We start from the raw sequence: 10,458 nt of genomic DNA on the forward strand, positions 1-10,458 counted from the left end.
CACAGAATTTCTGTTTTTTGTATTGATATGATTAAAATTTTCTATTTTCGTATATTGATATAATTTCATTTTTTATTTTTGGCTGCTTTGTTTATATACGTTCGAGTAGCTGTTCATCTTTCAGAAATAGAGTTAGTTTGGCCTTCGCTATTGCATCTATTGGCTTTAGGAGATCTATGACAGATAGCGGGTTAGGGTCTATTCTTAAAATAGTAACACAAGCGCCCCCAGCGGTCGCCATAACATGTGTAGCGCGCAAAGCCAGGAGGTCGTACAGAAATCGAATGTAAGTGACTGCAACAGATTACATCGCAAATGGCTTCTAAGGTAAATCATTTCATAACGACTGCTTATGGAGTTGTGTCTCGTTTGTTAGAGATCGTAGTTGTTTATCCGTTCTAGCGCACTGACCCAATTCCCCATTTTCCCTCCTTGCTACCAGCCTTGTTGTGGGGGTGAGCTGCGCTGACCCAGGCAATGATTCTACAATGGCGGCCCTCGCGATACAAAGAAACATGGCGGACACTTCATGAACTGTTTATGTATTTACTATAGAAAGACGCTAGAAAGGGGGGTTGAAAACATTTCGTGACATTCACATGAGTATTGTTGCCATGCATACGACGTCTTACACCCATTGTTTCCTTTAGTGAAGGAAAACATGTTTTAAAGTCGTAAACACGAAAGTCGTCATAACACAGGCGAAAAGTAAACAGTGACACACAACCCATTTTCTACAGCGACACGTGCGTTAATCTTTGTTGTCGTCATGAAATCGTATACATTATAGAATAAATAGACCACATTAATAAAATATCGCTAGCATCTACAGTAGCAAATTTGATAACTCAAATTTCTCAGATTATGCCTCATTTTCATCAGTTGCTATCTGCTGGGTTCAGTGAAAATATCAGGCACCCAGTAGCAAAATACCTATATTTGATCCGTAATAACAGGGGTATAGCAGGATCCGTCTTTGGCTCTAGTATACTGTTGCCCCTGGGTTGTCCGCAATTAAAAAGTCATTGAATTTGTATTTGTTTTATTATTGATTTATGAAATTAATCATTAATACATTGCATCATTTGGAAGACATAATTGATTAATTTCAATTATGCCTTTTTAATGATGTACGCCTTTGAAGAAATGTCGGGGATGTTGATAAAGAAGAATATATGAATTATTTTAAATTAATTTTGTACAATGGCATATATCATACGATTCAACTTTGCAACAGATCCATGTGTATTCTTTTTTCACAGGATGATGCGATAGCAATTACCCTAAAAAGAAAAGAATCATTTTGCAGAAAATAAATCAACTGAAGACACTTACATCAGTGTGAGGTAGTAGAAAGATTATAACAAATCTGGATATGAATCAATCACTGTATTATTATCAGTGTGTTGAATGTGGGAAAGACATTTACAATATCGGGTATTTGTTTCATGATACATATCATATTGGTGTTTTTCTTGTGGAAACATCTTTATGAAATGTTTCAACATTAGTAATGTAGCAGCAACTGTTTTATGTTTACAGCGAACACCATAACATCAACAAGTTGATAATGGAATTACAAAGCCAACCACAGAAATGTTGTTCTGATTCTGAAACATGTGCAATCACAGACTGTGATAGAGAATTGATGGAAACAGATGATCTCAAGAAACAATGTGTTACTGATACGCAGGAAACAGATGATCTCAAGAAAAAATGTGTTACTGATTCGCTGGAAACAGATGATCTCAAGAAACAATGTGTTACTGATACGCAGGAAACAGATGACCTCAAGAAACAATGTGTTACTGATACGCAGGAAACAGATGATCTCAAGAAACAATGTGTTACTGATACGCTGGAAACAGATGATCTCAAGAAACAATGTGTTACTGATGCGCAGGAAACAGATGATCTCAAGAAAAAATGTGTTACTGATACGATGGAAACAGATGATCTCAAGAAAAAATGCGTTACTGATACGCTGGAAACAGGTGATTTCAGGAAAGAATTTGTAACTGTCAAGAACCACAAACAGTTTGGTGCATGCGGGAAAACATTTAATAAATCAAGTGACATGAACAGACACTTGCTCGGTCACTGTGAAGTCAAGTCTTCTCAGTGTGATGAGTGTGGGAAAACGTTTACAAAAGCAAGTAGCCTCAAGTCACACATGAAGATTCACAGTGGGATCAAGCCTTATCAGTGCATCGTGTGTGAGAAAACATTTACACAATCATATAAACTGCAAATACACATGAGGATTCACAGTGGGATCAAGCCTTATCAGTGCATCGTGTGTGAGAAAACATTTACACAATCATATAACCTGCAGATACACACGAGGATTCACACTGGAATCAAGCCTTATCAGTGCATCGTGTGTGAGAAAACATTTACAGAATTAGGCCATGTACAGAATCACATGAAGATTCATAGTGGAATCAAGCCTTATCAGTGTGTTGAATGTGGGAAAACATTTTCACGTTCAGGTAATCTGCAGACACACATGATGACTCACACTGGAATCAAACCTTACAAGTGTGTTCAATGTGGCAAAGCATTTACAATATCGGGTAATCTACAACGACACATGAAGAGTCATGGTGAAATCAAGGCCCATCAGTGCACTGTGTGTGAGAAAACATTTACACAATCACGTAAGCTGCAGACACACATGGGAATTCATAGTGGAATCAAGCCTTATCAGTGTGATGATTGTGGGAAAACATTTGCACGATCAGGTCATCTGAAGTCACACATGAGGATTCACAGTGGAATCAAGCCTTATCAGTGCATTGTGTGTGAGAAAGCATTCACAGAATCAGGTAGTCTACAGGGACACATGAGGATTCATTGCGGAATCAAGCCTTATCAGTGCGATGAATGTGGGAAAAGGTTTGCGCGATCATCTCACCTGCAGAAACACATGAGGATTCATTGCGGAATCAAGCCTTATCAGTGCGATGAATGTGGAAAAAGGTTTGCGCGATCAGGTTGTCTGCAGTCACACATGAGGATTCACAGTGGAATCAAGCTTTTTCACTGTGTTGAATGTGGGAAAACATTCACACAATCATCTCACCTGCAGATACACATGAGGTATCACAGTGGAATCAAGCCTTATCCGTGCATTGTGTGTGAGAAAGCATTCACAGAATCAGGTTATCTGCAGTCACACATGAGGATTCACAGTTGAATCAAGCCTTTTCACTGTGTTGAATGTGGGAAAACATTCACACTATCATCTCACCTGCAGAAACACATGAGGATTCATTGTGGAATCAAGCCTTATCAGTGCGATGAATGTGGGAAAAGGTTTGCGCGATCAAGTTATCTGCAGTCACACATGAGCATCCACAGTGGAATTACACAATCATATGAAATGCAAAAACACATGAGCGGTTCACAGTGGAGTCAAACCTTATTAGTGTGTTGAATATTGAAAAATATGCATACAATAATCTCACCTACAGACATACATGAGGATTCACAGTTGAATCGAGCCTTATCCGTTTGTTGAATATGGGGTAACATTTACAGTGAAATGAATTGTTTGAACTATGGGATTGAAATATGTTTTAGGGTAATGAGTGTGGTAGAACTTTCTCATATATATATTGGAACTGATACATAATAAATCAATCAACATTTTATCGGTTTGTCATTTCATTCATGCACGGGTGGCCCAGTCGTCTAAGGCGCCGCGATTCGCTGTACAGAGTTGCGTCCCTTGAGCAAACCAGGAACCTATGTTAGTGGGTTCGAATCCCAGTTCGCCCTGATTATGTTTCTGAGTTTGTCAGCACCATACCCGTGCTCGTTGGTTTCACCCAAGAGGTAAACATCTGCATCACATTAAGCTGACACGCCGTGATATGACTGAATACAGTTAAAACCAGCGTTAAATACAACTATCTCATTCATGCATGGGCTTTTGACACCCAGACATTTTGCTCTGTAGAACTATATATATCGGAGAGTCCATATACGATTCACTGCATATATATACAAATTCAGAATGTATGCTAATCCGTCATCAAGTCTTCAAAACAGGCTTTACATTTGCCAGTCTTTTGTGATAAATGGTTATATTCAAGTTGAGGTTAAATGGGGTTTAACGTCGCGTCCAAGATTATTGCACTTATATAGCGACGTGCATGCACGTGTGTTTGTGTGTGGCTGCTTGTACTAGTCCGGACTGATGCCGATTTTTAGTGCTAGCTCACTGAGATACCATGCCGCAGTTTAACATGAATACCCCACTCAGACACAGTATACTGACTCCGAGCCGACCAGTCCTTGTTTTAGACCCTTAATGCCTAGCGCCAGACAGGGTAACAACAAGTACCATCTTTTAACGTATTTTGGTATGACGCGGTCGGGGATCGAACCCCGGACCTTCCACTCTCCGGGCGGACGCTCAACCGTTAGACCACGGAGGCGGTCCTAGTTATAGTCAAGCTCTGAACATGCTGAAGTGAAAGTTCTGGTGAACTTCAATAACCATGGGTTTGTGTATATAACGTTGAAGGAATGTGCAGAACACAGACCACTGTAAAGACTTGGCAATTATACCTGTTATTAAGTGAACGTTGACAGACTGTTTGTCTATTATAGTCTCGCCTCAAAAATAAAGTATATACTGAACATATACATATTGGGTCATCTCTCAAAATCATTCAAACAATTATATGTCATACAGATATAAAAACGCTGATGTTAAAGAAATAAATATATATACATGTGTACAGGCAAAATATAAACATGAAACAATTAATTGTCCCACAAATATAAATTCCGTTCCTTGATTATGTTTATGCAGGTTTGGGCACTGATTCTAATAATATTTGTGTTTGACAATACAAAAGCTAGTTTGTCACCTAATCTAAAAGTGCAAGTATCATGAAAAGTTACTTTAAGTAGTAACAGATTTTTCTTACAGCTTTATGTAGCCATATGATGTACAATTCGGTGGCCGAGAAAAAGTGTGAAAACGTAAACTTAGCGCATAGTGGTAAATTGAAACTACGTAAGCTCCAACACACTCAGCAATCAAGGTTAAGAAATAGAGTTCGTATAGATCCCTGACCACGTCTGAGTGTTTGGTAACGAACACACCGACAAAACAGCCAAAGCATCACTAAAAGTAGAAGAAATAAACATTAATCTACCAATTTAAAGGGGCGGTCGGGTCGGAAGAGCGAAACCTAGCCATAATCAACTCTAAAATCTCTTCGCTTTCGTGAAGCTACAGTAAGACTGGTCACGCTACAGTAAACACGGGATATTGCTTTACCGGGACTCTCAAATTACAAGAAAAACACAGTAATGCGTATACCGTAATTACAGTAGTAATTTATTAGATGCTGAAGTATAGTATAGTTGCACAAAAGTACTTTACATTTAACAAATTTAATAACTCTAATACTTTAATATTTCATAGATGTACATCAAATTTCTACAAAAACAACAATAACTCATATCTTAAAATATAATGGTAAATACATCAATACATTCTATAATAACTTTGTCATTCACTCCAAGTGGATCAGGTCACCAACGTGATCTGTGTACTCAACGTCGCCGATGACGTTGTTGACGAGATTGTCTTTCAGAGCCTGAAGACGGTTGTCAATCAGCCGGTATCTTCTCTTTCTGGGTGGTGCTCACCAGTGGGCTCCAAATCGTTGAATGGCGACTTCTACGTTGGATTGTTCTCTTTGAAATAGCGTAACAACTTCAAAAATGTTCGGATGGCTCTTCCTGGCAAGTTTGTTGAGTTTGTGATTCCACCCCTCGACGTTATTGTTAGTGCGATGCCCTTGGTTACCAAAATGGTTCCAGATCTCAGGTCCGAATGGCGTCCTTCCACCCACGTTGTCGTGACGTAGTCCATGAAGTCTGCGACCTTGGGACCCGCGGGACTGTCAGCGATGGCTAGGAGCCAGACGTCGTCGACCTTGTCCAAGGGAAGCAGAGGCAAGGCTGCGGCTCTTCTCACCAGTCGTCGCACTTCATCATCGTTCTTGTAGTCCGTAGCCAGACATTCCTTCTGTACTCGACGCCAAATGCAATGGGTGAAGTGAAAATAACAGCCCCTGATCAAAGTGTTGGGAAAGGTACTCCGTACAGCATTGTGGGCAGCGATTTCAAAGTCTAACTGGAAAGTTCTTGGATTGAAGTAACAATTCTGCTGTTGAGCAATTAGACGTAAATGTTCAACTGTCCTGGTGTACGTATCTTCGGACTTGTTCTGGAGCAGACAGTACACAAGCGGGAACATGTGGCCTTGGAATTCAGCATGCAGTGTGTAGATCTGCGCAAACAGTCATGGAGCCGAGGAGAAGGTGCCGTCACCAAACACTTCATCTGCTGCACACAGGTGCTCAATATTCTTGCTTGTGGTGAAGATGAGAATGTCGTTGTCGATGCGATGAAGGAAGTGTTCTCCTGCTTCGGTCAATGTCCACTGTCCTTCAAGATGAATCTCAGGTCGGGTGGCAGGAAGTTTAGGAAGGGTCTTGTGGCGTTGTCGGTACAGAATGGTCTTCAGGGGTGCAAAGGAAGGAATTTCTTTAAGCAGGTCGTCTGGAACTACGTCGGTGTTGTTTCCGTCTGTATGTATTCTTAAGAAACGACTCTCCTCTAAACCCATCGGTATCATAACCCATATCACCTAAGAAACTAACTGTTTGTTCAATTAAGAAACTGATCATCTCTTCTCCTGTGTTTAAACATCCAACTGTATTATTTTTTTACGAAACGACTCTCTAGTAAATCTCTTCTCCTCTCCTCTCCTCTCCTCTCCTCTCCTCTCCTCTCCTCTCCTCTCCTCTCCTCTGTTTGAACAGCACCGGCGCTAATCTAAACTACGGTTATCCGGTGTTTTTACAGCAATTACTCATATCTCGCCTTCGTAGGACAAATACCCCAACTTGGGTTTTTGATACTAGGGAAAATTGGATTTTCGCTAACCCGTCACGACACCGGTCGGGTAGCCTAGTGGTTAAAGCGTTCGCTCGTCACGCCAACATGGGTACAATGTGTGAAGCCCATTTCTGGTGTCCCCCGCCGTGATATTGCTGGAATATTGCTAAAGGCGGCGTAAAACCATACTCACTCTAATGACAAAGATCCACAGAGAGATCTACAGAGCGAGTAGTTTTTAACTGCCTGTATATTCTTAACTTATCCCAGATAACTCAACCTCCGTCATCCCAAAGTGCGGATTTGTTGACGTGGTATTTCCGGTTTGTTCGTCCTCACGGTAACGTCTTTGAGTTGGGCACCAAAACTCATTGTTAGCGTGTGTTATGCTTCTATTAAAAAGCAAATGAGTCATCACTGTCTTAGCAGAGGTACCAATGTAAGCGACCAACCCACACAACAACGCAAGGCATGAGTGAATAAACAGTCAGTTTATTAGACAGCCACAGAATCATATACATAATCAGTCAACAATAGAAATATTTACAAACAATTATTATCGGCAATTATTAGAGCATGTTGATTTTCAGTTGTAGAAGAACATGTATGGGAAGAACATTAGATGAACATGATGTATAATCATTACAAGCTACACACTACATCAGTTGCGATACATATTCCAAGGTACACGACGTGATAAAACAGTTTTCATATGATTGAATCTGGTATACCCGACACACTCTAACTAATACACTACCCGAGTGGACATTCACACAAGATACATTCAGTTCAGTCACAATACATATTCCAAACGGTAAACGATTTAATACAGTTAACAGAATTGGTATTATTAGTCTGTCTTACAGACCCTGATACAAATATATATCAAATACAGCCCATGCAAGTCTATAATGTTTGGCAAGTCTAGATCACTGCAGTAGTAGGAGAGAGTCACTGGGCTCATTTTGTTATATTGTTATTAAGAGAACTGAACAACTGTTTTTTTTATGTAAGATGTGTTCATTTCAGAGACTAGATGTTAGTCTATGGCATTATCTATACACAGAAGTAGAACAATGGGATACACAGGTACAGAATTGGCATTATCTATACACAGAAGTAGTACAATGGGATACACAGGTACAGAATTGGCATTATCTATACACAGAAGTAGTACAATGGGATACACAGGTACAGAATTGGCATTATCTATACACAGAAGTAGAACAATGGGATACACAGGTACAGAATTGGCGTTATCTATACACAGAAGTAGTACAATGGGATACACAGGTACAGAATTGGCATTATCTATACACAGAAGTAGTACAATGGGATACACAGTTACAGAATTGGCATTATCTATACACAGAAGTAGTACAATGGGATACACAGGTACAGAATTGGCATTATCTATACACAGAAGTAGAACAATGGGATACACAGGTACAGAATTGGCATTATCTATACACAGAAGTAGAACAATGGGATACACAGGTACAGAATTGGCATTATCTATACACAGAAGTAGTACAATGGGATACACAGGTACAGAATTGGCATTATCTATACACAGAAGTAGTACAATGGGATACACAGGTACAGAATTGGCATTATCTATACACAGAAGTAGAACAATGGGATACACAGGTACAGAATTGGCATTATCTATACACAGAAGTAGTACAATGGGATACACAGGTACAGAATTGGCATTATCTATACACAGAAGTAGTACAATGGGATACACAGGTACGGAATTGGCATTATCTATACACAGAAGTAGAACAATTGGATACACAGGTACAGAATTGGCATTATCTATACACAGAAGTAGAACAATTGGATACACAGGTACAGAATTGGCATTATCTATACACAGAAGTAGTACAATGGGATACACAGGTACAGAATTGGCATTATCTATACACAGAAGTAGAACAATGGGATACACAGGTATGACTGTTAGAGTTACCAAACAGACTTGCAGGTATTGCCAAGGGTAATAACATATAGAGTAAACTACGGTTATAACGAACTCAAAGGGACTACTAATTCTAGTTCGTTATAACCGTAATTCGTTATAAGCATATATACAGCATAACTACGGCAAATAGTCGGGACTAAAAAGTTGCTTCGTTATAAGCGTGTTCGTTATAACCGTAGTTTACTGTAGTTAAGAATTAACAAAGTACAAGATATAGTCACGTTTCTTACCTGAGTGAATAAACAATCAGTTTATTATACAACAACAGAATGATTAGTGACTGTCGTCCGTATGTATAGTATTACCTATTCTAGCTGCTACAGAAATCTCATTGACTGATCAAACTGACGATAAAGTCTTTCAATACCGACCCACTATATTTCACAAGAGCGAAAAAAATGAAAGTGCTTTTTTTGTTTACTTTTATTTCACCAACGACTTCCGTAAAATAACTAATTAAAAAGGGCCTAACATTCATAATAACGAAAAAAACTCTATAATTCCTACATTACCTTTTCGGACATTATCTTGGATCTCAGAGTGAGTGAGGGTTGTTTTAAGCTACTTTGAACACTAGGTTAGTTATATCACAGTGTGTCAACGTAATGCGAGCTACAGCAAATAGTCGGGACTAAAAGGTTAGTTCGTTATATCCGTCAGTTCGTTATAAGCGTGTTCGTTATAACCGTAGTTTACTGTATGTTTATCAACTTGTGCACCTTGATGAAAAAGAAATAAGCTCTTTACACATTTTCATTAAGACAGCAGACATGAGTACAATATTGAATGTAGCAAAAAAATGAATAGGAACATTAATACCATTAACAAATTAATTGCTATGTTCATTTTTCAGAATTTCTCATAAAAACACAAAACCTGCGCAAAAGAAGTCATAGAAATAGGTGTTCCATGAACCAAGTTATAGAAAAACAGACTGGTCCCCTGTCTCTGTTGAGGTGGTCGGTGAGGCAATCTACTGATGAAAGTGTTCGCTCGTCACGCCAAAGACCCGGGTTCGATTCCCTTCATGTGTACAATGTGTGAAGCCTATTTCTGGTGTCCTCCGCCGTGATATTGCTGGGATATTGCTAAAAGCGGCGTAAAACCATACTCACTCATACTGTGGTGGAAGAGGTCTTATACGGTATGTGGCCTCTGCTTGAGGCGAAGGTTGTTGTTGTTGTTGTTGTTGTTGTTGTTGTTGTTGTTGTAGTTATTGCATTAAGTGTTTAGAGGCCTCCTTCTGCCTCAGCAATTTCGGCCGACCTGTCCCTCTTTGGGACTCCTGTGTGTGAGTAGGGGTACACATATCTGTTGCGAGTTTGGTATTCACAGAATTTCTGTTTTTTGTATTGATATGATATCTATTTTCGTATATTGATATAATTTCATTGTTTATATACGTTCGAGTAGCTATCCATCTCTCAGAAATAGAGTTAGTTTGGCCTTCGCTATTGCATCTCTTGGCTTTAGGAGATCTATGATAGATAGCGCGTTAGGGCCTATTCTTAAAATAGTAACACAAGCGCCCCCAGCGGTCG

General features: G+C 39.5%; 1 protein-coding gene across 2 annotated transcripts; it reads left to right on the plus strand.

Annotated features, from left to right (window-relative positions):
* The first annotated feature begins 221 nt into the window (after nucleotides 1–221).
* On the plus strand, nucleotides 222–3,368 carry LOC124111510 (zinc finger protein 883-like). Of its 2 annotated transcripts, none has more exons than XM_046471244.2 (2): nucleotides 222–327; nucleotides 1,543–3,368. In XM_046471244.2, exons 1-2 carry the CDS (start codon nucleotides 245–247, stop codon nucleotides 3,197–3,199), a joined length of 1,740 nt encoding a protein of 579 aa, XP_046327200.2. In that variant the 5' UTR covers nucleotides 222–244; the 3' UTR covers nucleotides 3,200–3,368. The 2 variants fall into 2 exon arrangements, with proteins under 2 accessions (XP_046327200.2, XP_048257147.1); XM_048401190.1 differs by having other exon boundaries at nucleotides 225–286.
* The last annotated feature ends 7,090 nt before the right edge of the window (nucleotides 3,369–10,458 follow it).

Source organism: Haliotis rufescens, unplaced genomic scaffold (genome assembly GCF_023055435.1).
Source record: "Haliotis rufescens isolate VD_foot unplaced genomic scaffold, xgHalRufe1.0.p SCAF_21, whole genome shotgun sequence".
Taxonomy (NCBI): Eukaryota; Metazoa; Mollusca; class Gastropoda; order Lepetellida; family Haliotidae; genus Haliotis; species Haliotis rufescens.